Below are 26,517 nucleotides of genomic sequence, written 5' to 3'. Positions count from 1 at the left end.
CTGCGGTCTAGAAGCTATATATATAACTGCAAATCACTATATATCTCACTGTATCCACTTGACACCAGTATACAATAGCCCCGTGCATCTAAATCTAAACAACAGTCTATACCTCATCTCCTCCAACCATCAAAGCTTCTCCTTCAGGCTCGTCAACCGCAACAAACTATCCTGATAACTTGTAGCCAACAACTTCCCATCTGGCGTCCACAACCAACTCTCATGAACCGCCCGATTCTCCGCAGACCGAGGCGTCCACCCCTCCTGTATAAACCACTTCTTCCCCAAGCCTCCCTTCCCCTCCGAGCCCCAATCAAGCATCCGCAACGCCTCCCCCAACTCATGAAACACAACCGTAAGCATCAAACTCGCCATAGATGACCATCTCGTCTCCCCCAACGCCCTCGGAATCAACAACAGCGAGTTCCTATCACAAGCATACATATGCGCACAGGCATACAAATTATCAAACTCCCCGGCCTCCTCCCTCTCCCTCAACCCCCTTCCCTCCTCCCCAACTACCGGAAGCCCCTTGATTGAATACATCGCCAACTGTCGATATCTCTCCGGATGTCTCTTCACCTCCTCTGCCTGATTAAACGCCCCCATATCAACTTTCCGCATATCCACCCCAGGAAACTCCCTCTCCACTAAATCCCCAGTTTTCAACCCCTCAATCCACCAATCTGCATCCACGCTCGGACTAACAGGGTACTCCTCCGCACTTTTTCCAGCGATAATGGACGCGTACCTCTCCTGCACAGGCGCAGGCTGATGCACAAACCCGCTCTGCTTCTCCCGCCGCTTGAACGAACATAAGCACGAGAAACAGATCTGGTTCGCTTGTCTCACGTCCACGGATCGCGTGCAGTACATATTCCCGTCGCGCAGATGGCGCACGGTGTACTCGTATGGAACGTCTAGGAGGCCTCCTAGGATGAATGTTCCGCTTATGCTCTGCGTCGTTGGTGTTAGCTTGCTGCGCTCTTTCTAATCTCCGTGAGGAAATCAGCAGGGAGGAGGTAGATAAGCTACTTACGTGGATCACGAACCCCTTGTCTACGGTTTGAGAGGCTGCGTAGGCGGATTGGGCGTAGACATGTCCGCCGAAGGCGCGGGTTCCTTCGCCTGGTGGGTAGGGTGGTGCTATGGATTCGAATCGTTCGGTTGGCTCGGTGGTACTGCTGCTGTCGCTGCTGGGTGGGTTGGGTAGGCGGCGGAGAGCCATTAGCTCCGCGAAGGAGGATGGGCTTGGATTGGAAGTTGGGTCATGCATTGTGTATGTACATGTACAATGTGGGAGGGGCGTATGGTTGGTTTTGATTGCTGCTGCTGGTGTTGGTGGTGATGTATGCGTGAGGGGTATGCTCCCTTCCGGTGGAATGTATATATGTACTGATGACTTGTGATGTTTATCTGCTTCAATTTGTATACTCACTGTACAGTGCAAAGGCAGGGATGTTATGTTGGAGTTTGTACTTCTCTACTCTTCACAAGGGAGAATGACAAGGGTGAAAGTGGGATCGTATGTTGGTGCTGAGACTATTGACTGACCACTCGTTTAGCCGACATGGTTAACCAGAGCCTCGGTTGATCGGGCGGAGTTGGTTGGCTACCCGTGAAGCATAATCGGTGATCAACATAGTATGCAAACCATATGGCAAGGATATGCCGCTCACCCTTTTATGTAGTATGCAGTGGTTTCTTGGTAGTCAGTCTGGATCATCTTTGTTCCATTACTTATGTATATCGCTGTTTCAAGATCCGTGCTGCAGCGGAATCTCAGAGTAAGGTTTAAGTATTCAAGCGTTTCCGATAGACGAGGAGCTGATACAGCATATATCACAGATTTTTCACTATGGATACAGACAGACATTCCTCTGAAGGTCATTTGTGAGACTCCAACCATCTAAATTATTTCCTTGAATCTGTTGACGGAAATGTCCAATGCTCTAACATGAACGCACTTTGACAAAATCGAAACAGAAAAAACAGATCACCATCTTTATTGACCAAATCTGCCAAATAAGGTATATGCGCCGATAATGCTGATATGATATACAAAGAAACCCATCCCGTAAATAATACATTGACAATTCAAATCATTTTCCGCGTCCCGGACGACGAACAATCGCATAGCTGCAATCAATCCCCATCACAATCAAAACACGCTTAAAAAGTTTCCGAGATGGTGCGGTTGTTGTTCCACTCGACCTTGCCATCGACGTGCTTGATTTCTTCCAGCTTGTCGCCCAGCTTCACAACGGAGAACCGAACCATCCGGGGATCGAGACCGAGAGTTCTGCGGACAGCCGCTTGCACGGGACCGGAGGCGTCGAAGCGCATGATGAAGTGGTGGCCTTCCCTGTAGCGGGCCTGATGCTTCGTCGTGGGCCTGGGCAGACGGAAGGTGCCCCAGTTGGTGAATCCGCGGACTACGCCGCCGGAGCGGAGGACCTGGATGCCGGCATTGCGGGCGATACTATTGTCTGTCAGTGAGAATCCGTGAATAATGATGATTTGGCGACAGCAGGATGTTGCGTGGGTGTATGAGGTGATAAGTTCGGTTTGGTAGGCACGTACTCTCTAACCTCCTGGAGGCTGCCGGGACGGACCTGCGGTCATCAATTAGCATCGACGCAAAGGCCATAATAGGGTTCATCCAACAGGATCGCCAGGCAACATACAACAGCAATCAGTTCGTACAACATGGCGCCGACGATGTAGAGTGGGGTCTGGACTTTGGGAAAATAGCGTCGGGGAACGTAAAGGACGACGGAGAACCAAACACGGAACTGGAAGGGGATGAGATTTTTCCGAAGGCCTTTTGCGGAGGCTCGAACTTGACTTTCTTATCAGCAGCCGGCTTGGCGCCCGCTATCAGCGCCGGGAATCGCTTCTCTCCTCCGTCATTCGTATTTAATTTACTTCCCTCTCTCCGTCTTCCTTTCTCTCTCCAATTCAACTCACACTCCCTCACACTTCTTGCTTTTCTCCTCCTTCTCTCCTCTCCCCTCAACTTCACCCATTCATCATGTCTTTCGCCGCCAGATCCCTCCGCCCCTTCGCTTCTCGCGTCCTCTCGCAGAAGCTCCCCCTCTCTTCCGTCTGCAGGGCCGCACCCGCCAGTTTCCCGCGGGGAAGTGTCCGGAGCTTCTCCCAGAGCCCACTTTGTGAGCAACCCCCTAGATTTCAGTCTTATGAGGGCATTCAGACCTCCTATGTTCGATTTCAAGCTAATGGTTGACCCCCAACAGCTCAATTGAAGAAGTACACCGAGTCGCACGAGTGGATCGAGCTCGCCGCTGACGGCAAGACTGGTTCGTCTACCACAACCCCTCCCGGCCAAACAATACTCAATTAGTTACTAATGTTTCCTCTCATCATTTCCAGCCAAGATCGGCATCACCGAGTACGCCGCCAACTCCCTTGGCGACGTTGTGTTTGTTGAGCTCCCCGAGGTCGGCCTGGAGGTTAGCGCCGGTGAACCCGTCGGTGCTGTTGAGTCCGTCAAGTCTGCTTCGGACGTTCTTTCCCCCGTCTCGGGCACTGTTACGCAGGGAAATATCGTGCTGGACGACAATGCGAAGTTCATCAACCAGGACCCCGAGGGTGATGCCTGGATTGCGGAGGTCGAGGTGAACGATGCTGCGGAGTTGGACGGGCTGTTGGACGAGGCTGCTTACAAGGCTACCATTGATGAGGAGTAAATGTGATATGTGTGTTGAGTGCGTGTTTGGGTCATGAAGTATTTGGATGGACGGATGGATCAAAGTCTGGTTTTGGGTTTATATGCGCGCCGCCTCTTCTGTGCATGGCGTCGATTTTATTATGATTGTTAAGTCATTTGGACTGTTTTTTCTTTGTCTTGGGTTTCCATTGGGCTTGAGTGTTGTGTGTGGATGGTTATGTTTTCACCACATAATGACTGTCTAGAGAGCTGGCTACGTCATGCCGCTATCGGCGGGCCCTTTTATTCAACAAGAGGCTGTCTGTTGCGGTTATAAAAATATACGATATCACTGTTATTGGCTTGTCCGTTCTCTTGGTGGTGTTATGGAAGCAAATGGGCTGTACTTCTTTCTATCTCTCGTCTTCAATGAGGGATTCAAGTCGGCGAAGGCAGCACTGCGGCCTAAGTCGCATCTAATTGAAACAAACTATAAGACCTATAGGAGTACGAGGTATACAACTATGTTAACTCAAAGATAGCTATCATGTCATCAGCTACACTGCTACTGCCCACACTATGAATACTACAAGAGCAGGGTTATCCATCATTTCAACCCTCCGCCAACTATACTCGTTGCACAGCGCTGCAGGGTAACTAGATATTATGGGTTGCGCCGGGCGGTGAGTCCCCTCCACCTCGGATGGGGCCGAATATCAACCGACGAGGCCTGGAGTGATAAGGCTATCCCGCAACATTCCCGACCTCAGGCCCTTGCTTGTCGCCATACTTCACCTCTATACACTTTTGCGCGTGTTTCGCACGTGTAACGCGACTTTCTTCGAGCCAGCACCGAGGCCATTTGGCGCGGGTGCCAGCCCTCAATCGTCATCTGAACATGGCATCCAACCTCCCTATCCCTATTCCTCCGCGCACCCCGACGCCTCCCCCGGACGATTCCCCCAACACGTCGAACCAGTCGCCCCATCTCCATGACAAAGACTCCCTATCGCCATTGAGGGACACGTTTCCAAATCCGCGGGGCTCGTTAGATCCCAGTGATGCGAATCGTCTAAGTCCTACACGGGCGGGTTTCAACCTCAGCCCAGCAAACGCATTACAGCCGACTGATCAGAGCGACAATGGTTCGGCGGGACCATTCAATTTCAAGACTACGACTATGGCGAAAGGTCCAGTCGTGAAGTCTGTGAGTTGTCGCTTACCTTCGCCTTGGAGATGAGTATACTAATGAAGCAACCCATGCGACGTAGAACGTTGGCCAGCGACGTGGACACAAGTATAAGCACAGTAGCATTTCACATCAGATCTTCCTGGAACCGCCCCCGCGCGCCCCGCTCGCTCTGCCTAACTCGCTGCCTATACCGACTTTCAAAGAATATCGCTCCAGCATGTCCAAGGACCAGACTACGCGGTTCTGGTGGAGCGTTTGCCACATGTCTGTTGCTGCGTATACCCTTTGGAGTGCCCATGGCTCTTTGGCGATGACGGCTCTTTCGCACTTGATATTGTTCGATTCCATTGGCGCATTGCTCTGTGTTGCTGTCGACATCCTGGGCAACTTTGAAGTATGGAAGCGATCTAGTGTTCGACACCCGTTCGGACTGGAGCGCGCAGAAGTGCTTGCAGGTTTCGCAATGTGCGTACTCTTGCTGTTCATGGGAATGGATCTCATTTCCCACAGCCTGCAACACTTTCTCGAATCATCCGGTCACGAACCTCACCATACTCATGTCCACGAGCGTGTCTCCCTCGGCCGTGTGGATTTCACTGCCCTGCTGGCTATCTCATCAACCCTGATCTCTGCTATTGGTCTCAAAAACCACGGACGCATAGGGAAGGCGATGCGGTTCGGGTATATCGAGTCGCTGCCCTCGGTTCTTAGTAACCCCTCCCATTTCCTGACGCTCTCATGCTCCACGCTGCTCCTGTTACTGCCCCTTGTATCCATCAAGCTTTACAACTGGCTGGATGTTCTGCTTTCCAGCACGATCTCCATCTCGATGTGTGTTATCGGAGTGCGTTTAGTGAAAACACTGGGTTCCATGCTTCTGATGTCCTACTCTGGGCCAGGAGTGTCCGAGGTGATTCGCGATATCGAGGCCGATCCCTGCGTCTACGGCGTTGACGATGCCCGGTTCTGGCAGGTTCATTACGGTTTGTGTATGGCCAACTTGAAGCTGCGAGTATCCGGAACCGAGGAAAATCTTGTGCGACTGCGTGAACGGATAGCCAGTCTCATTAAGAATCGACTGGGTGGAGGGTACGGATCTGGGGGCCAGAAATGGGAGGTTTCGCTGCAGTTTACGGCCGAGAAGGCATGAGCTGGCATACAATATATGCTGTACATATACGATTATATTTGGATTTAAATGAAGATATGGCGGAATAATCATAGGCTTTACTGGGTATGATATCATCAGCTCTCTGTGTCCTTGATTCAGTCGTTAGCTACTATAACTAGAATGAGACGATGTCTCTTTCTTGCCAAAAGTAGTCACCTCCAAGCGCCATAGGCAGCACCACAGTACTATAACCAGTTGTGTACTAAGGCACGTGTATAGCGATTTTCTGAGGAGCCATCCGGGGCAGCATGGCGTTATCTGATTTGACCAGGCCTACTTCCCTGCTATCTACATTAGGTACAGCATTACAGTGGCCCGGAGATATCAATTATATGGGTAGCCTCTCAATTGCCTCGAACTCTAGTCAGCCAATGAGACAGATATCCATCTAGCATCTCATCTACCAGTAGTCGTCTCCAGCACACGACAATAATCCCTCCCCCACAAAAAGCACACTCCCAATAGATAGCATAACACGATGCCTAGACCCAGACCCCAGACCACCTTCCACAATCCCCTTCAACCCTCAGTTACCCACCAACAAGAACAACAAACACACCACCACCACCACCAAGACCAAAGAAACGATATAATGTAATATAATATGAATTCAACCAACAAACGCAATGTACAAAAGCCTCAAGTTTTCCGGAAGGCTACCAGCTCCCTGCCGCACACCCAATCCTACCATCCGACCATTCCTACCATCCCGCAAATCTATCAATCAATCAATCAATTCTTCAATTTATGCCGCCGCAGCCAAAACACCCGCCTCTTCAGGCTTGCTCAACCCCACCGACTCGCGCTCATCTCTCCTCCGGCGCTTCTCCAGGATAGCTTCCCGGCGTTGTGCGAGTATTCTCAATTGACGGTTCTCGACGCCCTGCAGCCAGTATCCGAAGCTGCCGCCGACGCCAGCGAAGAGGGGGTACACCCAGAGGGATTCCTTGGCGAGGATGGGACGCATTTCGATGCCGAGTTGCCAGAGACGGACGGCGATGCCTGTACAAGATAATGAGTTATTAGTGATGTGAAAGTATAGCATTGCGAAGGAATTGGATGTATATAAGAGGGACCGGTTGCGAGCGAGTGAGCTAGCTAGCTGTATAGCAAGGGTGGGTGGTGTGGTTGGTGGTGGTGAACATACCGAAGCCGCCCCAGAAGAGGACTTTGTGAACCATGATGTGTGAAGGGAGGAAGACAAGGGATTCGCGGCCGGAAGAGAATGGAAATTTATCGGTAGCCGCGACGACGTTTCAATTGCTCACTTCACGACAAACAAATTGCGGACCAACACGGGCTTCGAATCGACGGAGATGAGGTTCGACCTTCCACACACCCGGCGAATCACGGGGCCGTCGTTCCCAATCTGCGTTTCCTGTTGTCCGGATTATCGTTCCGCCGTGAGGGTCCGCCGCCCTCTTCTGCCGGGCGGTGCCTTTATCCTTGCGCGCGCATTTCGCGGGTATATCCCCGGTAGTTAGTTCCTTTTCCCAAAGCCTCTGATTACAAAAATCCAAGCTTGAAATCTTTGTTGCAAGCTTGGAAACATCTACCTCGTTATGGCTGGTCCAGAGGAGATTGTGGATGGTTCGCTGGATGTGGCTGCAGGCGTGAAGCGGCCTACGACTGCTTCCTCTATGGATCTGGACAGTCTGCAGCGGAAGAAGTTCAAGACGGATGAGCTGCCCTTGTCCGCGGCGCAGCATTCGGCGATTGAGCATTTACTGCACGCGTTCAAGAAGAGGGGTGGGTTTGATACTATACGGAAGAAGATATGGTCTGAATTCCATGATGGGGTATTTATTTTATTCTTTGATTGTTATTTCTTTTTTGCTCTTGTTTCAGCCTCTGGTAAGGATGTGGTGTTTGCTAATGCGCCTTTCCCATATAGGAAGGGAAGATTGAATTTACAAAACTCCTCGTCGAACTCGCTGAATCGGAAATCGATCGCGAACCGGGTCTACTTTCTCGTGAACGTGGAAAAGCTGCAACCTTAATCGAAGGTGCTGTTGATCGAAGCGATGTCTACAAAAGTGTCGAACATACCCTTGATGCGCTGGCGGAGAAACACTTGCCAGCGATTCTTGATTCCGTGCGCGATATCCGTCGCGATGAGGTAGGCGAGGAGCTCGCTGCGCAGGAGGAAGCGGCAGGGAACAAAACCGATGACGACTACGCCGCTCATGTGAAAGCGAAACGCGAAGAGCGCGAAAAGATCTGGCAGGAGGAGCTGCGCAAGCAGAAGGAGATAGAAGAAGAGGAAGCGCGCAAGAAGGCGGAAGAGGATCGCAAGCGACGTGAGGTGGAACGCCAGAAAGAAGAGGAAGAGCGAGCCAGGAGGAGGGAGCGCGAGGAACAGCGCCGGGAAGAGCAGCGGAAGCTGGATGAGCAGAGAGAAAAGGAACGACAGGAGCGCTACGAACGCCGCCGCCGCGAAGAGCGCGACCGATTCCGCGATTGGCGCGATCGAAGCCGAACCCGAGACCGTGATTCAGACCGTGACAGAGATCGAGATAGGGATAGGGATCGTTATCGCTACCGAGATCGCTCACCAGGCTATCGCTCTGACCGCGCCCATTCTCCGCGACACCGCGACTCGCGCAAAGACAAATCGCCGACACCGAAAGAACCTACGCCTGCGCCTGTGCCAGCGGCGCCCCCGGTGGACGAGAAGTCCTTGGAGGAGGCGGCGCTACAACTTCTGTTGAAGGAGGGAGAAGAGCTGGCAGCCAAGGCGCGACAGAAGCCCGAATTTGACTTTGAGGAAGCGGAGGCTATTGAGAATGGTCTCAAGCCGCCTCCGAAGGGACCCAAGGCTGACTCGAGATTCTCCAATACTCCTACTAAGGCAGGTAGTCCAGCTGGCGAGGCCGACCCGAGTCGACAACGCGGATCAACAGCAGACGATCGCCCCCGGACAAAACGGCGCGACGAAAGTCGCAGTCGCTCACGACGGAGGTTTTCCTCCCGGTTTGACGATGACCGCCCAGAGCGTTCGCGCGATGTATCCAGTCAGCCCCGCAATCGTGACTCTGATGATCGCCTGGTTCTTCGCGATTTCCGCGATAATAGATACGGTGACCGGAGCTATCGCCCGAGCCGCCGAAGCAGAAGCAGATCTACTACTCGAACGTATAACAGAGATCGTGACCGTGACCGTGACCGCAGCCGTGATCGAGACCGAGATCGCCGGGACCGGGACCGGGACCGAGACCGGGATAGAGATAGAGACAGAGACAGGGACAGGGACCGCGACAGACCTCGAGACCGTGACCGCGATCGAGACGACTATCGCCGCCGCCGCAGCTACTACTCCCGATCCCGATCACGACCCCGATACCGCTCGCGCACACGCTCTCGCTCCGTCCACCGTGACCGTGACCGTGACCGTGACCGTGACCGTGACCGTGACCGTGACCGTGACCGTGACCGTGACCGTGACCGCGATCACAACCGAGACCGAGATCGCGATAGAGACGTCCGCGATAGAGACGTCCGCGATAGAGACGTCCGCGATAGAGACGTCCGCGATAGAGACCGAGACCGAGACCGTGACCGAGACACTCGTCCCCGCGACACAACCGAACGAGAACGAGATCGAGATCGAGATCGAGGCCGAGACCGCGACCGCGACCGAGAACGAGACCAGGCCGATCCCACCCCCAAAGACGAAAAGTCCCCTCCCCCACCTACCCGCCGCGTATCGGTATCCTCACGACGACGATCCCGCTCCCGTCGACGATCGCGCAGTCGACGCCGCTCGCCGAGTCTCCTCGACATCGATCGCTACGTGCCGCCTACTAGTCGTCGGAGCCGGTCTCCTCGTCGGAGGGTGCGATCTCCTGAACGAGCGGAGAAAGATGAGCGGGATAGACCCCGCTTTGTTGAGATTGATCGGTATATCCCTGGTGCTGCTGCTGGTGCTCCTGCTGCCACCGCTGGTGGTGGTGGTGAGCGTGAGCGTGAACGTGAACGTGACAGTGAGACTAACGGTAGGGACAGGGACAGGGAAAGAGATAGAGATAGAGATCGGGAGAGGGAGAGGGAGAGAGATAGGGAGGGGGATGATAGGAGAGCGAGACGGAGGAGTGTGAGTCGCAGGGGTGATGGGAAGTGATATGCCTATGCCTATGTCTATGGGGATATAGTATGGCTTGGGATGATGAGGCATGGGTGGATGAAAACAAAATAATCATTTGTAATATAGATAATGAATATCATGGATAGACATTTATTACTATTTCTACTACTACGTAGTAGTACTTTTAGTAGTATATTTTCATATCTTCGAAGAATCTTAAGAGTACTTTTTGTGTTCAACCCAACCCACTGCAATGCTCCCTTGTTTCTTCAATTCATTTCTTAATTCAAATGGTAACTTAGTGACCATGAATTTAGCTGTTCGTTTTATAGAATGTCTAGCTAGAAGAATATCGTATGGTGTTGATCATGTCTATAGGCTAGTTCGTGTGCACTACTGTCGAAATAATCAGTCACTGTAGGACGGTATATTTGTAGATTCTATACGTAGTCTTCCTAGTATAGGGTAGGTAGTACATGCTCCAGCCGATATCAAACTGTCAATCTAAGTACGAATCTTCTACTCTCGCACAGTTACTACACTTTACACCAAAGAAATAAGATTGGTACATGACATGAGATAAAATCTCTTTCCCATAGAACGAAGTCTAGTTATGCACATGCATAGTCCCTAACCCTTCCCCGTAATTGATATCCCACTATTCAGACACCAATATCTACTTTGTGTGCCAACTTATTCATATCTCTCGAAGGAAATCAATCATGTCTTACTCCTCTCCACAGCCTCCTTAAACCCATCATTCTCATCATGCCGCTTGTAAAAGTACGCAGTGGAACCTGTCCCCGTGGGTCTTAGTTCGGGGGATAATCGATCGATGATGGTTTGTTCGAGAGCCTTGATGGACCGTTCGTTGGAGCCGAGCTTGTTCCATACGGAGATGAGGTGTGAGTTGAAGCGGACGGAGGTTGAGACGCCGAGGACGTGGTCGTGTTCTATATTTTTACATGTTCGTTAGTATATCATCTTCTATACTTACCATTGTAGTATATCAGATATCTCCCAGCCAGTAATGGAAATAAAAAGAAAAGAAGAGAGGTTAAAGAAGAGGCATGTGACTAACCCTTCTCCAGCACAGCCTGAAACTCATTCGCCATACATAGAATAGCAATCTCATGAAAGAACGCTTGCGCTTTACTCTTCGGAACGCGGAAGCGCCAGCACCCTCCGTTCTGATTCTCGGGATCTTCCCAGACGGGTCTCACGCCTTGGCGGAAGATGTGAACGGTGTCGCGCAGACGGATCTTGTCCCAGGGGTAGTTGTTGTAGACGCGGTAGAAGGTGGCGATGTCGGCGACATCCTCGTGGAGGACGTATAGACGGGAGTCGTAGTCTGCTGTTGCGGTTGCGCCTGATGACGGGGCCTCGGTGTGTCGGTCGTACCAGACTGTCCAGTGGTATTGGAAGGGGAGGGGTCGTAGCTTGCCGAAGATGTTCTGGTGGAGGGATTTGCGGGTTGTTGGGGAGGTGGAGGAGGAGGAAGTGTCGCGTTGGTGTTGCTCCTCTATGGGGCTTGTGTCGTTGATGTGGACGCTTGGGATGGTGCTCATTTTGGTTGAGATGTGTGGTAGGACTGGGAGAAAGATGGTTGGAAAGAGAGAGTGTGTATATGTACTATGGAAGTGAAATTGTCGGCTTATCTTTCCTGGGTGAAGCTGTGTGTGGACATATGTCTTAATCTAGTTGGTGTATGGGATATATAGTTCCCAGCGAAGAGAATCCTATTGTTTATGAGCATGCAGGCGAGGAGATAATGCTCAGGGCCATCAATGGCTATAAAGGAGAACGAAGGAGAATGTAAGAAAGAGAGGAAGTAAGACAAGGGGTTTGTTCAGGCTGTCAGAAGGACAACAAGACAATGGAGCACAAAGAGAGCTGACTTACCCAAATGAATGGCGAGTGAAGCTATACCGGGAGTTCCCAGACAGGTCGACACAACAACTTGCGACAAAAAGCAGAGATGAAATCAGGGGACAATACAATAGCAGTATGTCTCAGGAGAAGGAGGGGAAAAGGAGGGGATATCGCTGACTTTATCAATCACGCATTGACTCCACCAGAGTATCAGCATCAGCAGTAGCAGCAATAGGGAGTGAGTGAGTGGGAGAAGGGATTCACTGCGATTACTCTCCAAACACACACTGAGACAGTGAGAGAGAAGTTTCAACAACCAACACAGCCACCCAGCGTGCCTGCCGCTCACATCTGCAGGCAGAAGACACGCCGGTCGGATAACTGGCCAGATCGATTGGTGTCATGGCGTCAGCAACTAACCAACTATTCCATAGTTAGCAGCATTATCACTAAGGACTAAGGAGATACTGACTTAGTTTAATTCCCCGCCAATCCCGCCCGCTGGTCCCCACTGCGGCGCCAATTTGCCCGCAGATTTCAGTCGATCTCGTTTCAATCACCCACCACTCCGGTTACTTTCATTATTTTCCAACCATCATTCAATTTCTAATATCCAAAGCATATACTATGCCCTCCACTACGAAGCGCCAGGGAGTTGATCCCTCCTCCACTGCCACTACCACTACCACTACTACCGCTCGCAATCTCGATCGGCGCGAACACTCCCCCGCGGAGGACGACCATCTCCAACACACCGCTACCTCCACCGGCCGTAACGACGATGAGGATGATGAAGATGATGATGACTACACGTCCTCGTCTGGCTCTAGCGATAGCGACAGCGACAGCGACGATGACGAAGAACAAGAACAACAAGTAAATCAGAAGGAAAATACGAAAACTCCCACCACTACCTCCACCTCAGACGACATCCCGCGCATCCCTGCTATACCGAAACCGCGTATCCACCGCATCAATAAGAATCCCGACTTACTGTCGCGGCTATCTGCTTTCTTGCCGCAGATGAAAACTGCCAACGAGCGTCTCGAGCAGGAGATTGCGGCGGGGCGGGCGAAGGATGTGCGATTGGAATTGGATGGGGATGATGATGAGGAGGAGGACATGGAGGGAAAGCGGTATATTGAGATGGTATGGTTGATATGATCCTTATCCCTCATATGGTCGATGGGGCTTAGAGGTGATGCTAATTGTGTGTGCAGAATCTCGGACTCGGTGTTCTGGAAGAGAAGCGGCCGGGTGATGATGACGAAGAGGATCATATCGAGTCCAAGGGTGGCCAGGATAATCAACATGTTCTGCCTGAGAGGCCGAAATCTGGCAAGGACTCGAATGTCCTGGATACTCTGATGGGGAATACGGAGTCGTCGGCGGAGAAGGAGAAGCCGACGATCGAGGAGATATAAGAAGTCTGCTGATTGCATGGGTTGGCGCTTTGGATTACCGTTTGGTTTATAAAAGTTGGTCGCTACTATAGATTTCATTTGGGACTCTTTTTGCATTTCGGCACATCAGAAGGAGTGGGTTTACAAAAGTTGGTTTCCGGTCTACAGGCATCAAAGATCAAGCATAACATAATAATCGTACCTAAACAAACACCAGCCAAGTCTAAGAATACACATTGAACGGAAGAATGAATCAATGATCTAATGTATTTGCATGATATTAGACATGTATACGTCCAAGCGCTGAGGCGCAAGGTGGATTAAACTGTCGTCGCTGCGTCACCTAACGTCTGTTCGTCTAGGAAACCTCCTTCACACGGCATGTCCATCCGGATTCCTGGCTCAACAGGGGCAGACTATCATTTCGTTAGTATTGTGCATCAATTGGAAGGACTGAAAAGGGTATTACTCACCTGGCACCCAGGCACCAGCCAAGTTCGTTGTTCTTGATCTTCTTTGCAATCTTCACCTCGCGAGACAGTGGCATCTCGTATCCCGTGTGCAACAGACCCAGCATGAAGTTCAAGTCCAGGCACCACTCAGGACGATCGCGCAGCTGGGGCAGCGCATCCTCAACACCCTCGAAGATGTTCCAGGCGGGCTCACCCGCGCAGACCGTTGACGTGAGCTGGTGCAGCTCGTCCAAGGTGAAGGAATCGGGCATGCCCAGAGGCTTGGTGCGGTCGTAGAAGTAGGAGAAAATGTAGACATCTTCGCGGGCGAACGTCTTCTCCAGGGACGGCTGGTGAACGCCGTTGAAGGAGCAGGGCGCCAGCTTACAGTCAGCGTCCTTGTTCAGGATCTTCTCAGTCAAGCCCCGGCACTGAGGTGCCGCAGAAGCGCCTTGCTTCGGGCCAACCATCTTCACCGTCACCTTACCGGCGAGCGGGTGGTCGTTGTCGAAGGTCAACTCGACATCGCGCTCCATACCAGGTCCAATGCAGGGATTGGAGATGGGTTGCTTCAACCAGGACATATCAACGGGGCTGGCGGCCAACTTGGCATCGACGATAGCCTTGTGTACAGCATCCCGGGCAGCCATGAGGCCGTAACCCAAGTGAGAGTGTTGGTAGAGGTCGAAGTGACGACCGCCGAATTGCAGCGAGTACTTGTGGTCACCGTCCGCCAGGTTCTCGGGCATACCGCCCGACGGGCTCTTGGGGAACGTGGGCTGGTAAACGATCTGAGTGGAGCCACCGCCCAGATCAAAAATGGCAGCGGTAGGGGTCTCGTCCGGACCGCCGATCTTACCGAGGAGGTAGTTGGTCGTAATCCAGGCATAGACACCCTCATCCTTGCCATCCATGATTTGCACACCACCCATCTCACGGGAGACAACCGGGAAGGGGTAGACGGTTTCCAGGCGAGTACGCACGGCCTCCAAGATCCTCTGGCTCAGTTCGGGTCCGAGCATACGCAGTCCAGCAGTGGCCTTCACGGCAATGGGGGAGCAGGACTGGTAGTCGGCGGGCACGGACTTGAGAGCCACCTGCATCAAAGGATCCAGACTCTTGGCCGCTCCCTCGGCATCTTCCTTGTAGGAGCTCAGTCCAGAACCACCCTGTCTCTTCTCGGTTTGCTCGAAGACCTCGTTCTCAAGTTCGGGGGTGGGACCGCAGTTGTTGAACCGGTAGACGTGAATACGAGAGCCCTGACTGCCAGCGTCGATCATGAGCGCATACTGGATCAGAGGCTTGGAGGGATCATGAGGCTTCGTGCACTTGTCCGTTAGGGGAGCGACACCATTCAACGGTTGTTCTGGAAATTGTTTGTCAGACCCAAGTCGACTTCCCGACATAGGGGTTTACTTACGGGATCCGAAGTTGCTCACAGCGGGCTTGGACGGGGACAGCCACAGCAACAAAAGAAGCACTGCACCGACGATGGCACCTGTCTTCAGGTAGCGAGAGCGCTGACTTTGAGACATCATCATGTGGAATAAACTGCGACGAGATCTGCCAATCGATTTGTCTAGAACGACTAAGGGGATCGCGGGTTCGGAGGCGTGCGACACCGAACGCCTACTAGGCCTAGAACCTGACGCTGAAAAGGTAGATGTACCTGGAGTATGTCGACTGTCAACACCAGTCGACATGCGGACAAGGCCAAGTACTAGTCGATAGCTGTAGCGTTAGGTCCCGGGGACAACGCTCTCGGGGTTCCGACCGAGTTGGAGCAAAGGGAAAGAAAGACGATTAACGGTAGGAACGAAGAGAAAGCATAGATTCGTCCGGGTGCCTCCGGTGCAGGCCACAAAGACAGTGGGAAGCAAAAGACCAACCAACGAGTGGAAGGGGGAATGGGAGGAGGGGAGAATGATAGGGGAAAGCGAGCGGAAGAGAGGGGGGGGGGAGAAGAAAGAAAGAATGAGGATGAGGACGAGACACGGGGAGAGGCAAATGAAGGCCAGTTAGTACTTGTTCTTAATTATTCTTAGCCTCTCAGGGTCTATTTTTTGAAACGAATGGGGGGACTCCGCTTTCACTCGTTGGCTCTCAAGTTGTGGCGTTGGGGCCCCCCGTGGCTGGTGGGCGGTCGCCGCATGCAGCCAGACTCAGCGGGCAACTCTCAAGTCCCGGGCATTGACCTCACCAGTCACCACATGGTCCTCTGCAGCCTATGATAGCGAGCGTTGCAATTTAATCCCCAGTTCTTCCGTCTCCGACCTTGATCACTACTCTTGTCCAATCCCTCCGCATCCCGTACCTTTGTTGTCGGTGTGAGCGCCGCCTTCACTGTTGGAAATGAAGCACATGCGCCGTCTCGTCCCTCCGACACGGTCCCTTCGCCAAATCCTCCTCACTCCCCAATCTACCTTTCGACCTCAATTCTTCCAACTTAGCCCCCGCATCAATGAAGTTCCCTCTCGATCCTACAGCCCGACCAGTTCCCTCCTCAAATTCCGCACAAGAGCTACTCCTCGTGCCCTGCCGCAATACGTCCTCGACGAAGAGATCGGAGCGCAATATGTCCAGATCGTGAACGAAAACAACAGCCTTGACCCGCCGGTCAGTCTTCGAGATGCTCTGCGACAACTCGACCGTTCGAGTCAGACCTTGCAGCAGGTGTCAGCGGGTAGTGGGGATGGGGTACCGATTTGCAAGATCGTAAACAAGTTCGAGCTGCGGGAATTCGCAAAAGCAAAGGCGAAACCTGCCAAGGATAGTCTCAAGCAGCTGGAACTGAACTGGGCCATTGATGCTCATGATCTTTCACATCGCTTGAAACAACTCACGACTTTCCTGGAGAAGGGACGGAAAGTGGAGCTGATCTTGACAAAGAAGAGGCACAAGCGATCTCCTACTGTGGAGGAGGTGAAGAACCTCATGGACCGGGTGATGGAAACGGTTCGGGAGGCCAAGGCGATGCCGGTAAGACCCATGGAAGGGGAGCCGGGCAAACATGTGGTGTTGGTGGTGAAGAAGGATGTTTGAGAGGTCATGGAAGCATGCTGGGATGATGGAGTTTGTATACTATTGACGGCCTTGAGTGGTATGGGTTTTGTACATATAACGGGCCACTCTTTTTGAACGGTGCTTGGAAATCTGCTAGCAAGCTTTCCAATCACTATTTCTTATGCTGTGCTTCATGCCAGAATAGACTGATGATGGCGGCGTTTTTAGTATGCCTGGTGTATTGCTGCTCTTTTTCCAACAGCTACAAGCAGTAGCTGTCAGGTCGGGTATGGGGTACATGATGCTAAGCTACTATACTACCGTTGTCGAGGAAGCTCGGGGACAAGGACCGTACATAACCTCGGCAATTAGAAAAGAGAAAAGAATAATAGTAAAAAAACAAAAGAAAGAAGAAGAAATGAAACTACATCGAGTCAGTAGCCTTTAGTTCCAGTCTCCTGTGCCTGTACCTGGTATACACTCCCTCTACTTCAAGGTTATTCGTCCCTGGCGACTCCGCAATACTGCGGGTGTGATTGGCTGACGGCTGAGTCAGCGCCTCCCTAAATTTTTCCGGGCTCAACAAGAAGCGCCTGCTCGACTTCCCGGCCGTTCAGCTCGTCCTCTTCCTGTTCCCATTCCTGTCCGGTTGTGTTTCCATCGCAGGGTAGCCATCATGTCCAGCCTCGCCAGATCTGCCAACCTCCTTTTCCGCTCTAGCAGGGCCTCCCTGCTGCGCCCCCGCGCTGTCAACCCCATCCAGCATGTCTTCCTCGGCGACAAGCTGGCTGCCCGTGGTATGGCAACCGCTTTCGAGCGTACCAAGCCTCACGTCAACATCGGTAGGTTGCCATCTTCATTTTTGATCCATCAATGTGGTTACTCATTGCTATTTCATAGGTACCATTGGTCACGTCGATCACGGAAAGGTTAGACCACAATTCCTTCCTTCCTCCCTGCGTTTCAAATGTTTTCCCCGATATGGCCCGAAAACTTCTCACACGTTTCCTCTAGACCACCTTGACCGCTGCCATCACCAAGCACCAGGCCTCCAAGGGTCTCGCTCAGTTCCTCGAGTATGGTGCCATTGACAAGGCCCCTGAGGAGCGTAAGCGTGGTATCACCATCTCCTCTGCTCACATTGAGTACGCCACCGAGGCTCGTCACTACTCCCACGTCGACTGCCCCGGTCACGCCGATTACATCAAGAACATGATCACTGGTGCCGCCAACATGGACGGTGCTATCATTGTCGTCGCCGCCTCCGACGGTCAGATGTACGCTGAATCCTCCAAGTAATAACCCCCTCGAGTATATGTGCTTACACTGGCTTCAATAGGCCCCAGACTCGTGAGCACTTGCTGCTGGCTCGTCAGGTCGGTGTCCAGAAGATCGTTGTCTTCGTCAACAAGGTCGATGCCATCGATGACCCGGAGATGCTGGAGCTCGTTGAGCTGGAAATGCGCGAGCTTCTCACCACCTACGGCTTCGAGGGTGAGGAGACCCCCATCGTCTTCGGCTCTGCTCTCTGCGCCATTGAGGATCGCCGCCCCGACATCGGTTCCGAGCGTATCGACGCTCTCCTCCAGGCCGTTGACACCTGGATCCCCACTCCCCAACGTGACCTTGACAAGCCTTTCTTGATGTCCATTGAGGAAGTTTTCTCCATCCCCGGTCGTGGTACCGTCGCTTCCGGCCGTGTTGAGCGTGGTCTCCTGAAGCGTGATAGCGAAGTTGAGATCATCGGTACCACCAACGAGGTCATCAAGACCAAGGTTACCGACATTGAGACCTTCAAGAAGTCCTGCTCCGAGTCTCGCGCTGGTGACAACTCCGGTCTCCTCCTCCGTGGTGTCCGCCGTGAGGATCTTCGCCGTGGTATGGTCATTGCCGCTCCTGGTAGCGCCAAGGCCAACAACAAGTTCATGGTCTCCATGTACGTCCTGACTGAGGCTGAGGGTGGTCGCCGTACCGGTTTCGGTGTCCAGTACCGTCCCCAGCTGTTCATCCGCACTGCCGGTAAGTGATTTCGTATCCTGTTCCGCTACGAGGGAACATTTATCTAATTCTGCGTGCTACAGATGAGGCTGCTGAGTTCAGCTTCCCCGACGGAGACCAGTCCCGCCGTATCATGCCCGGTGACAACGTCGAGATGATCGTCAAGACCCACCGCCCCGTCGCCGCCGAGGCCGGTCAGCGCTTCAACATCCGTGAGGGTGGTCGCACTGTCGCCACTGGTCTGGTCACTCGTGTCCTCGAGTAAATAGCGAGCCCACCGAGGTTCGTCTAGCAGGCCCGGACAACAGGCTGCTGTGTACTATGGGATGAAACGAAGCGAAAACAAAACTTGGACAGGGAATCGTTCATAATGTTTAAACACCATCTTGCAGCGCGGGCATCAGCGGGAGCATCCGGGACTGATACGCCAGGGTGGTGGATTGCACCGGAGTTCTTGAGTCATATCCATGTATCTGTATTTGTATTGAAATGTCTGTAGACTTTTGTATCTCTTCTCCTCTCTTCTTCACTTCTCGGTATGTCGTTGAATATGATTGAATGATCTACTCGAATTGATAGCCATCCCTGAAAGATGTTTTTTTTTTTTCCATTGTACTCCGTAGTCGGTAGATCAAGCGACACGATCCCGATCCATCGATTTCCCCCCCGATCCGGTTGCCCAGAACACGGACTCTGACTAGCCCAAAGCGGTTTAACGCGGGATCAGACGATCGCGGCCTGGAGGATCAGGCGACGAGACTGGCAACGGGGATCAACTCCTGAGGCTGGCCCAAAGTGACCACCGCCCGGACTAGAAGCAGCCCTCCTGCCCTCCTGCCTGCCCGGCTTCCTTCCAGCTCTCCTCTCACATTCGCTTTCCAGCAGACCTCGGTGTGGATCCCAGTGTCGTCTTGTGATTGCCCGTCTCCCATGGTGATCCTCTCTTGACCTCATCCGTTTCGACTCTTCTCCTACTCTTCCTCACCTTTACATCCCGCACCTATCTGCCCCTACCTTGGACTTTCGCCACGCTCTCCGCATCTGACGTTGTCCCCAGCGGCGCTCCCCGTCGTCGTCCCATCCCACCCCCCCGGGAAACAGAACAACTATCCTATATCCTCTACTCATCCACCAGCACAAAACCTACACTTTAAGACTACTCCGCGGTAGCAGCGCAACTGACGTGTTCCGTCATGGCAACCAATGGCCATTTTGCCGCCATTGGCAACGGCAGCAGTGACAAGACAGCATATGAACACGGGGTGCAGGTCATCGACGGAAACAAGGAGTTCAAGTAGGTCTTGTCTCTTAATTGCGAATTTCAATACGACTGTCATTTCCGTGACGATTGGATCGAGATCCAGGGGGGGTTCCGCGGAATGCGACTCTTCGTCATCCGCATCACCTGTTCAGGGGCTCTTTTGAGGCGCATCAGCTAACAACTACTATTCCAGTGCGAATTTGTCCAAGTATCTCAGTTTAGAAAATGTTACACCAGCCGGTTTCAATTATCACCTCATATCCGTCTTCGGCTCCCAGTCGACGGGAAAGTCGACCCTGCTCAACCACCTCTTCGGCACCCAGTTCTCCGTGATGTCCGAGTTGGAACGCCGTCAAACTACCAAGGGTATTTGGTTATCGAAGAACAAGAATGGCGGCGACTCATCGATGGCCGACAACATCCTCGTTATGGATGTGGAAGGTACCGATGGTCGCGAGCGCGGAGAGGACCAGGACTTTGAGCGCAAGAGCGCACTGTTTGCGCTTGCGACGAGTGAGGTTCTTATCGTCAATATCTGGGAGCATCAGGTTGGATTGTATCAGGGTGCCAACATGGGCTTGTTGAAGACCGTCTTTGAAGTAAACATGCAGTTGTTCCTGAAAGACAGGGCGTATGTTCGCAGATTGTTCTACGTGTTGCTCGTGCTTCGTGCTGACCCTTGGCCTTTAGTACCAGCCACCGTTCCCTTCTCTTCTTCGTCATTCGTGACTTTGTCGGCAACACGCCTCTCCAGAATCTGCAGCGGACGCTGATGGAGGATATGACGCGCCTATGGGACTCGATCTCTAAGCCTGCCGGCTTGGAACACTCTACAGTCCATGACTACTTCGACTTCCAATTCTACGGTCTCCCGCACAAGAGCTATCAGCCCGAACAGTTCGTTGCGGAGACAAAGAAGCTGAGCCTGCGTTTCCGTGAAGGGCAGAAGGACCCCAGTTTGGATGCGCGCAAGGGCGAGTTTTCCGACGGAGGCGTCTTCCTCCCCGAGTACCACCGTCGCATTCCCGCGGACGGCTTTTCCCACTATGCGGAGGGAATCTGGGACCAGATTGTGAACAACAAGGATCTCGACCTTCCCACTCAGCAGGAGCTGCTTGCGCAGTTCCGCTGTGATGAAATTCTGCGGGAGGTTATGGTTGCATTTGACGAGGCGATCGTTCCCTTCGAGGATAAGCAGTCGCAGGCGGCTCGCCTCGGGGAACCGGAAATCCTCGGCGGCTTGGGAGCGGCGATGCGGGCTGCGCGGTCCAAGGCCTTCAAAAGCTTCGAAACGGAGGCTAGTCGGTACCACAAAGGAGTGTACCAACGCAAACGGGCCGAGCTTGAGAACAAGATTGACACCCGTTTGAAGGCGCTTTTCCAGGGCCAGCTGGATGCGACCCATAAGTCTGGTATCAGCGAGTTCAGCGAGGCTGTGTCCGGTGCTGTCAAGGCCGGACAGAAGAAGGGTACTGGCTATGACTTCGCCGAAATTGTGAACGAGGAAGTGACCAAGGCGGTACAGAAGTTCAAGGAGGTTGCGCATGAAACAGCCGTGGAGGGTGCCGACTGGAGTGACTCTCAACAGCAGCTGGCTTTGTATGAGAAGGAGCTGGCGGAGGTGAGCGGACGGCTGCGTCGTGAGGAGATGCGACGACTGGCCAGCCGGGTCGAGCGTTGGGTGCAGTCCCGCCTGGGCGAGTCCGTTGGTCTCGAGTTTAATGCCCTTGGGTCGGGACGGGCCGGTGCTGGCGCTCCGGAGGAGGGTGAAAAGCCTACGGAGAAGAAGTTCTGGGACCGGGTATGGAATGTGTTCGTGGAGACCGTGCTCGATGCCGAACGCAAATTCACCGACCGCGCCAGTAGCTTTGATGCGAGCCTTGAGGAGGTGGATGTTGGGCTGTGGCGGTTGCGCCGGAAGTCTTGGGGTGTTTTGCGCGCGAAGATTGAGGAAGAAATGGTCGAGGGCAATTTGCTGCTGAAGTTGCGCGAGAACTTCGAAGACAAGTTCCGCTACGACGACGCTGGTGTGCCCCGAATCTGGCGGCCAACTGATGACATTGAGGGCATCTACACGCGGGCGCGCGAGTCGACGCTGACCTTGATTCCTCTTCTTTCACGGTTCCGGCTGGCGGAGACGTCTGCACCGCCGCCCTTGGATCGCTGGGTTGGGCACACGCCCAGCTCTGCCACTGCGGCCGATGAAGAGGACCTGCCGCCGATCGGTGGAGTCGACGAAGAGGAGGGCAAGAGCTTGGAGGAGGAGATGACGATCCTCAGCGAATCCAAGCGACAGGAGCTGACGGTACGGTTCAAGAAGGCGGCGGATGGAGTGTATGTGGAGGCCAAGCGCAGCGCCATCGGCGGCATGACGCAGGTTCCCTTGTACTTTTACGGCATTCTTCTGGCGCTTGGCTGGAACGAGATCGTTGCTGGTAAGTCCCGCTCTATAGAGTTCGGACTAGTGGTTGATCATGGCTAACTTTGCGCAGTTCTCCGTAATCCCGCCTACTTCTTCCTTTTGTTTGTGTGTCTCGTGGCAGGATACGTGACGTACCAGCTCAATCTGTGGGGACCGATCATGAAGATGACAGAGGCTGCGTCGAACCAGGCGCTCGTGGAGGGCAAGAAGCGACTGCGTGAGTTCCTCGAGTCTTCGGACACGGGACGACAGGCGATTGCGATGTCGACGCCTGGCGGTGCTGGCCGGGGGGAGCAGGTGGAGATGTCGCGTCTTAACAAGCAGGGAAAGACGACGGCCGAGGATGAGGATGGTGACCTGTAAGAGAGATAGATGGGTTTATCACTTGTATTTCAATGTATTCTTCGTTTATAGATACTGCATCCAAATGCACCATTTAGCATAGCATCCCGCGTATTCCATTTCATTCCATGGCCATATCATGCCGTTATCCTCGTGGATATTAAACAACTACTCCGCCTTATCTTGCAATCTTGCTATTATCTCTCGTTATCACGCGTTCCTGCAGGCGCACCTCCAATGGCACTGCAGCCGGACTCCCCACGGCGCCGGCAACTATGAAAGGCTAAAGTGTCTTAGTCTAGTCTCCAATGTGCTCGCCTCCGTCAGCTTCTTCCTCATCCATTTATCTTCTGACAATGTCATCTGCAGGCTCCACCCCCTCCGGCTGCCCCGACGCTCTCCCGACGGTGCACAACACTCGATTCTGCAGTCTCACAGGATTTGTCTCTGCCGGACTCCTCATGCCGTGCCTGGTTTAATCTATGCATTGGAGTAAGGTAGTATCGCCTAGCAGGAGCGGAGTTCCTGCTGCGCTCACGCCATGGCCCCGGCGCAGACATAAATCGCTCGCTTCCTCCGGCGCTGGCCGTTCTCTCGTGCTATTTCGTCTAGTGTGGTTGTGAGATCCTCAGTCCCCCTCGACAGCTCACAGTATGCGTTCCTTCTCTGCTGTCGCTGCTGCGGCACTGGCGCTCTCTTGGGCCTCTCTGGCTCAGGCTGCTCGCCCCCGTCTTGCGCCCAAGCCTATCTCTCGGCCAGCTTCGAGTAAATCGGCTGCGACCACGGGCAAAGCTTACTTCGAGCAGCTACTGGACCATCATAACCCGGAAAAGGGAACGTTCTCCCAGCGGTACTGGTGGAGTACGGAATACTGGGGTGGTCCTGGGTCACCGGTGCGTCTCTAGCATTTCGTCCTCATGACCGGCCATATTGGAATCTGGCCGTTGGCAAGGTCCGTGATTGTGAGGAACATTGCTGATTGGACTAGGTGGTTCTGTTCACCCCTGGAGAGGTCTCTGCCGATGGCTATGAGGGGTATCTCACCAATGAGACCCTCACAGGTGTCTATGCGCAGGAGATCCAGGGTGCTGTGATTCTCATCGAGCGTGAGTGTCACCGCTTCCAAGGAAGATATAATAGCTGATTATACCCAATTCAGACCGCTACTGGGGCGACTCTTCGCCTTATGACGTGCTCAATGCCGAAACACTTCAGTATCTCACACTGGATCAGTCCATTTTGGACATGACCTACTTCGCCGAGACGGTGAAGCTGCAATTCGATAACAGCAGCCGCAGCAATGCACAAAATGCTGTATGTACCTTCACCGCTCTGTGATTCTGATATGTGCTGACGACGTAGCCCTGGGTCATGGTCGGTGGATCATACAGCGGTGCCTTGACGGCTTGGACCGAGTCTATCGCTCCTGGAACGTTCTGGGCTTATCATGCCACTAGTGCTCCTGTGGAGGCTATCTATGACTTTGTAAGTATTACTTGCTTGTGTCGTCCACTTGCGGCTAACCAGACCAGTGGCAATACTTCTACCCCATTCAGCAAGGTATGGCACAGAACTGCAGCAAGGATGTGTCTTTAGTAGCCGAGTATGTCGACAAGGTTGGGAAGAATGGAACTGCCAAAGAGCAGCAGGCACTCAAGGAGAAGTTTGGCCTCGGAGCTCTTGAGCATTACGACGATTTTGCCGCGTGAGTACGCCAGATATATAGACGAAGCTATGCTAACAGGAACAGTGTCCTCCCCAATGGACCGTATCTCTGGCAAGACAACGACTTTGCCACAGGATACTCTTCCTTTTTCGAGTTCTGTGACGCTATCGAGGTAAGTCACCGGAAAACTTCTCCGTAGCAAGGCAATCGGCTAACGTATTCAGGGTGTTGAAGCCGGCGCCGCAGTAACCCCCGGCCCCGAGGGCGTCGGGCTCGAAAAGGCCCTGGCCAACTATGCAAATTGGTTCAATTCAACCATCCTCCCTGATTGTATTTCACCCCACCTGTCCCGTCTGTATGCCACAAACTAACCCAGTAACAGACTGTGCAAGCTACGGCTACTGGACCGACGAGTGGAGCGTCGCCTGCTTCGACAGCTACAACGCCTCGAGCCCGCTCTTCACCGACACCTCTGTCGATAACGCCGTCGACCGCCAATGGGAATGGTTCCTCTGCAACGAGCCTTTCTTCTGGTGGCAGGAGTGCGTCCCCCTTACTTTATTCCATGTTACCACACGAACAACCCACTGATAAAGATCCAGCGGTGCTCCCGAAGGTACCTCCACCATCGTGCCCCGGCTTGTGAGTGCTTCCTACTGGCAACGCCAATGCCCGCTCTACTTCCCCGAAGTGAACGGCTACACGTACGGCAGCGCGAAGGGTAAGAACTCCGCCACGGTGAATAGCTGGACCGGTGGTTGGGACATGACCCGCAACACGACGCGGTTGATCTGGACAAATGGGTGAGTCTCCTACTTTCTGAATTGATGACGAAGTCAATACTAATGAAGGTGTGATAAAGGCAATACGATCCCTGGCGCGACTCCGGTGTATCGAGCACTTTCCGGCCCGGTGGTCCGCTGGTTAGCACGGCGAATGAACCGGTGCAGGTTATTCCGGGTGGCTTCCATTGCTCGGATCTGTATATGCAGGATTATTATGTGAATGAGGGGGTTCGGAAGGTGGTTAATAATGAGGTGAAGCAGATTAAGGAGTGGGTGGAGGAGTATTATGCTTGATTGGATAGCACTGGTGGATATATAGGGGTTGTACATAGGGAGTGCGATATGATGATGATACTAGACATGGCCATGCCAGTCCATAAAATAGGTTTCAGAAACGTCTACCAGTGAGTCCGAATACCACGAATGGAAAATAGAGCCGTTACTACTAGCCGATCGTCGGCCGATCGTCGGGACATTACTAGGAGTCAAGTTTCAAGTTCACCGGACCATTTGTTACGAGGCCTTACTCAAAGGCTTTCCAGTCTTCCTCCTCTCCTTATAGGGATCCAGGTCATGGCGGCAATTCCATCATCCCACATAGATACCAATAAATTATGGCTAGGCTTACTGTGGATACTACCGGGCCAATAATCATGGTGGGGTTCAGCATATATATAAGCTCTAGACTATCGCCCATAAGCGACTCTGACACAATCTTTGACAACAATCTTACTACTACACTGACACAAATTTAGACCTCGAAGTGATGATGACGACAGCTCTCAGCACAGTACATCTCTATCAATCCCTATCTAATTGAGCACGGAGATTGATCTTGTACATTCGACTGCAATGAATATGAAGCAGACAAAGACAAGCATCCATTGTCCCAACTCACATGACAATAAAACCGTTGTAGATCCTTCAGCTTCGATGATGCATTATCCAAATACAGCATCCTCAACCGTAGTATTGGATTTTGGCCTCATGCAAAATTTAATAGTTCAGAAGATCTACCCGGATAGAACAAGTCTGGCCCAACCTGAGGTGTCTATGGATGTCAGCGGGGATACTTAGTCAGCGGGGATAAGCAGACAGGGGAGACCCGCTCACTGCCCAATCCGGAAGCCGGGCCAACTTTGTATCTTCATCCACGATCCACTTGCGGATCAACGTGGCGGATCGGATGCTCTGAA

At 52.9% G+C, this 26,517-nt stretch overlaps 15 protein-coding genes across 15 annotated transcripts; 10 read left to right on the top strand and 5 right to left on the bottom strand.

The window, feature by feature from the left end:
* Positions 1 to 129: 129 nt before the first annotated feature.
* On the bottom strand, positions 130 to 1,276 carry ASPBRDRAFT_194666 (acyl-CoA thioesterase; the record flags this gene model as incomplete). Its single annotated transcript, XM_067620778.1, has 2 exons — positions 130 to 957; positions 1,040 to 1,276. The coding sequence occupies 2 exons, from the start codon at positions 1,274 to 1,276 to the stop codon at positions 130 to 132; spliced, it is 1,065 nt and encodes a 354-aa protein (XP_067480991.1).
* A 558-nt stretch (positions 1,277 to 1,834) lies between these two features.
* Positions 1,835 to 2,796, bottom strand: ASPBRDRAFT_174605 (mitochondrial 37S ribosomal protein bS6m). Its single transcript, XM_067619781.1, has 3 exons — positions 2,688 to 2,796; positions 2,584 to 2,615; positions 1,835 to 2,482 (listed from the first exon to the last, which is right to left on the bottom strand). Exons 1-3 carry the CDS (start codon positions 2,709 to 2,711, stop codon positions 2,173 to 2,175), a joined length of 366 nt encoding a protein of 121 aa, XP_067480990.1. The 5' UTR covers positions 2,712 to 2,796; the 3' UTR covers positions 1,835 to 2,172.
* ASPBRDRAFT_174603 (glycine decarboxylase subunit H) lies at positions 2,738 to 4,188 on the top strand. The gene is made up of 3 exons (XM_067619780.1): positions 2,738 to 3,173; positions 3,258 to 3,320; positions 3,394 to 4,188. The coding sequence occupies exons 1-3, from the start codon at positions 3,035 to 3,037 to the stop codon at positions 3,708 to 3,710; spliced, it is 519 nt and encodes a 172-aa protein (XP_067480989.1). The 5' UTR covers positions 2,738 to 3,034; the 3' UTR covers positions 3,711 to 4,188.
* On the top strand, positions 3,774 to 4,255 carry ASPBRDRAFT_514599 (uncharacterized protein). The gene has a single exon (XM_067626729.1). It carries the CDS (start codon positions 3,952 to 3,954, stop codon positions 4,210 to 4,212), a length of 261 nt encoding a protein of 86 aa, XP_067480988.1. The 5' UTR covers positions 3,774 to 3,951; the 3' UTR covers positions 4,213 to 4,255.
* A 313-nt stretch (positions 4,256 to 4,568) lies between these two features.
* On the top strand, positions 4,569 to 6,012 carry ASPBRDRAFT_121651 (cation efflux family protein family; the record flags this gene model as incomplete). Its single annotated transcript, XM_067617445.1, has 2 exons — positions 4,569 to 4,877; positions 4,942 to 6,012. 2 exons carry the CDS (start codon positions 4,569 to 4,571, stop codon positions 6,010 to 6,012), a joined length of 1,380 nt encoding a protein of 459 aa, XP_067480987.1.
* A 703-nt stretch (positions 6,013 to 6,715) lies between these two features.
* ASPBRDRAFT_41440 (putative NADH-ubiquinone oxidoreductase 14 kDa subunit) lies at positions 6,716 to 7,217 on the bottom strand. Its single transcript, XM_067624571.1, has one exon. It carries the CDS (start codon positions 7,076 to 7,078, stop codon positions 6,779 to 6,781), a length of 300 nt encoding a protein of 99 aa, XP_067480986.1. The 5' UTR covers positions 7,079 to 7,217; the 3' UTR covers positions 6,716 to 6,778.
* A 396-nt stretch (positions 7,218 to 7,613) lies between these two features.
* On the top strand, positions 7,614 to 10,263 carry ASPBRDRAFT_41435 (BOD1/SHG1 domain-containing protein). Its single transcript, XM_067624570.1, is given in 3 exon segments — positions 7,614 to 7,832; positions 7,928 to 9,506; positions 9,522 to 10,263. 3 exon segments carry the CDS (start codon positions 7,674 to 7,676, stop codon positions 10,151 to 10,153), a joined length of 2,370 nt encoding a protein of 789 aa, XP_067480985.1. The 5' UTR covers positions 7,614 to 7,673; the 3' UTR covers positions 10,154 to 10,263.
* Positions 10,264 to 10,333: 70 nt separating this feature from the next.
* On the bottom strand, positions 10,334 to 11,685 carry ASPBRDRAFT_28928 (eukaryotic translation initiation factor 4E; the record flags this gene model as incomplete). Its single annotated transcript, XM_067622579.1, has 3 exons — positions 10,334 to 10,434; positions 10,849 to 11,070; positions 11,199 to 11,685. 3 exons carry the CDS (start codon positions 11,683 to 11,685, stop codon positions 10,334 to 10,336), a joined length of 810 nt encoding a protein of 269 aa, XP_067480984.1.
* Positions 11,686 to 12,616: 931 nt separating this feature from the next.
* On the top strand, positions 12,617 to 13,413 carry ASPBRDRAFT_194659 (NOPCHAP1/New4 family protein; the record flags this gene model as incomplete). The annotated part of the gene is made up of 2 exons (XM_067620777.1): positions 12,617 to 13,138; positions 13,210 to 13,413. The coding sequence occupies 2 exons, from the start codon at positions 12,617 to 12,619 to the stop codon at positions 13,411 to 13,413; spliced, it is 726 nt and encodes a 241-aa protein (XP_067480983.1).
* Positions 13,414 to 13,750: 337 nt separating this feature from the next.
* Positions 13,751 to 15,885, bottom strand: ASPBRDRAFT_174593 (guanosine diphosphatase; the record flags this gene model as incomplete). Its single annotated transcript, XM_067619779.1, has 3 exons — positions 15,265 to 15,885; positions 13,866 to 15,210; positions 13,751 to 13,808 (listed from the first exon to the last, which is right to left on the bottom strand). The coding sequence occupies exons 1-3, from the start codon at positions 15,545 to 15,547 to the stop codon at positions 13,751 to 13,753; spliced, it is 1,686 nt and encodes a 561-aa protein (XP_067480982.1). The 5' UTR covers positions 15,548 to 15,885.
* Positions 15,886 to 16,196: 311 nt separating this feature from the next.
* ASPBRDRAFT_122549 (putative translation initiation factor IF3) lies at positions 16,197 to 16,886 on the top strand (the record flags this gene model as incomplete). The annotated part of the gene is made up of 1 exon (XM_067617526.1): positions 16,197 to 16,886. The coding sequence occupies one exon, from the start codon at positions 16,197 to 16,199 to the stop codon at positions 16,884 to 16,886; it is 690 nt and encodes a 229-aa protein (XP_067480981.1).
* A 95-nt stretch (positions 16,887 to 16,981) lies between these two features.
* On the top strand, positions 16,982 to 17,409 carry ASPBRDRAFT_514461 (uncharacterized protein). Its single transcript, XM_067626726.1, has one exon. It carries the CDS (start codon positions 17,077 to 17,079, stop codon positions 17,293 to 17,295), a length of 219 nt encoding a protein of 72 aa, XP_067480980.1. The 5' UTR covers positions 16,982 to 17,076; the 3' UTR covers positions 17,296 to 17,409.
* A 114-nt stretch (positions 17,410 to 17,523) lies between these two features.
* On the top strand, positions 17,524 to 19,110 carry ASPBRDRAFT_122169 (translation elongation factor Tu; the record flags this gene model as incomplete). The annotated part of the gene is made up of 5 exons (XM_067617491.1): positions 17,524 to 17,689; positions 17,748 to 17,776; positions 17,862 to 18,124; positions 18,187 to 18,866; positions 18,929 to 19,110. 5 exons carry the CDS (start codon positions 17,524 to 17,526, stop codon positions 19,108 to 19,110), a joined length of 1,320 nt encoding a protein of 439 aa, XP_067480979.1.
* Positions 19,111 to 19,672: 562 nt separating this feature from the next.
* Positions 19,673 to 23,024, top strand: sey1 (dynamin-like GTPase SEY1). Its single transcript, XM_067624569.1, has 4 exons — positions 19,673 to 20,139; positions 20,300 to 20,737; positions 20,797 to 22,541; positions 22,599 to 23,024. Exons 1-4 carry the CDS (start codon positions 20,039 to 20,041, stop codon positions 22,889 to 22,891), a joined length of 2,577 nt encoding a protein of 858 aa, XP_067480978.1. The 5' UTR covers positions 19,673 to 20,038; the 3' UTR covers positions 22,892 to 23,024.
* A 225-nt stretch (positions 23,025 to 23,249) lies between these two features.
* Positions 23,250 to 25,841, top strand: ASPBRDRAFT_41430 (putative serine peptidase). The gene is made up of 10 exons (XM_067624568.1): positions 23,250 to 23,763; positions 23,859 to 23,976; positions 24,030 to 24,184; positions 24,233 to 24,355; positions 24,403 to 24,575; positions 24,621 to 24,708; positions 24,761 to 24,866; positions 24,919 to 25,078; positions 25,139 to 25,339; positions 25,399 to 25,841. The coding sequence occupies exons 1-10, from the start codon at positions 23,524 to 23,526 to the stop codon at positions 25,613 to 25,615; spliced, it is 1,581 nt and encodes a 526-aa protein (XP_067480977.1). The 5' UTR covers positions 23,250 to 23,523; the 3' UTR covers positions 25,616 to 25,841.
* Positions 25,842 to 26,517: the final 676 nt, after the last annotated feature.

The sequence above is a fragment of the Aspergillus brasiliensis genome, assembly GCF_001889945.1.
Source record: "Aspergillus brasiliensis CBS 101740 unplaced genomic scaffold ASPBRscaffold_4, whole genome shotgun sequence".
In the NCBI taxonomy this organism is placed as follows: Eukaryota; Fungi; Ascomycota; class Eurotiomycetes; order Eurotiales; family Aspergillaceae; genus Aspergillus; species Aspergillus brasiliensis.
Note: the sequence above shows the minus strand (reverse complement) of the source record. Positions and strands in the feature narration are given on the sequence as shown.

Bases quoted from the DNA above. Each gene is read 5' to 3' on its own strand.
- ASPBRDRAFT_174605 (XM_067619781.1), bottom strand. From the start codon at position 2,711: ATGTTGTACGAACTGATTGCTGTT. The intron at 2,616-2,687 runs GTATGTTGCCTG...TGATGACCGCAG, and splicing joins TGTACGAACTGATTGCTGTT to GTCCGTCCCGGCAGCCTCCA. The intron at 2,483-2,583 runs GTACGTGCCTAC...GACAGACAATAG, and splicing joins AGCCTCCAGGAGGTTAGAGA to TATCGCCCGCAATGCCGGCA.
- ASPBRDRAFT_174603 (XM_067619780.1), top strand. From the start codon at position 3,035: ATGTCTTTCGCCGCCAGATCCCTCCGCCCCTTCGCTTCTCGCGTCCTC. The intron at 3,174-3,257 runs GTGAGCAACCCC...GACCCCCAACAG, and splicing joins CTTCTCCCAGAGCCCACTTT to CTCAATTGAAGAAGTACACC. The intron at 3,321-3,393 runs GTTCGTCTACCA...CATCATTTCCAG, and splicing joins CGCCGCTGACGGCAAGACTG to CCAAGATCGGCATCACCGAG.
- ASPBRDRAFT_514599 (XM_067626729.1), top strand. From the start codon at position 3,952: ATGCCGCTATCGGCGGGCCCTTTTATTCAACAAGAGGCTGTCTGTTGC.
- ASPBRDRAFT_41440 (XM_067624571.1), bottom strand. From the start codon at position 7,078: ATGCTATACTTTCACATCACTAATAACTCATTATCTTGTACAGGCATC.
- ASPBRDRAFT_41435 (XM_067624570.1), top strand. From the start codon at position 7,674: ATGGATCTGGACAGTCTGCAGCGGAAGAAGTTCAAGACGGATGAGCTG. The intron at 7,833-7,927 runs GTATTTATTTTA...TTTCCCATATAG, and splicing joins GGTCTGAATTCCATGATGGG to GAAGGGAAGATTGAATTTAC.
- ASPBRDRAFT_514461 (XM_067626726.1), top strand. From the start codon at position 17,077: ATGCCTGGTGTATTGCTGCTCTTTTTCCAACAGCTACAAGCAGTAGCT.
- sey1 (XM_067624569.1), top strand. From the start codon at position 20,039: ATGGCAACCAATGGCCATTTTGCCGCCATTGGCAACGGCAGCAGTGAC. The intron at 20,140-20,299 runs GTAGGTCTTGTC...CTACTATTCCAG, and splicing joins GACGGAAACAAGGAGTTCAA to TGCGAATTTGTCCAAGTATC. The intron at 22,542-22,598 runs GTAAGTCCCGCT...AACTTTGCGCAG, and splicing joins CTGGAACGAGATCGTTGCTG to TTCTCCGTAATCCCGCCTAC.
- ASPBRDRAFT_41430 (XM_067624568.1), top strand. From the start codon at position 23,524: ATGCGTTCCTTCTCTGCTGTCGCTGCTGCGGCACTGGCGCTCTCTTGG. The intron at 23,977-24,029 runs GTGAGTGTCACC...TACCCAATTCAG, and splicing joins TGCTGTGATTCTCATCGAGC to ACCGCTACTGGGGCGACTCT. The intron at 25,340-25,398 runs GTGAGTCTCCTA...GGTGTGATAAAG, and splicing joins CGGTTGATCTGGACAAATGG to GCAATACGATCCCTGGCGCG.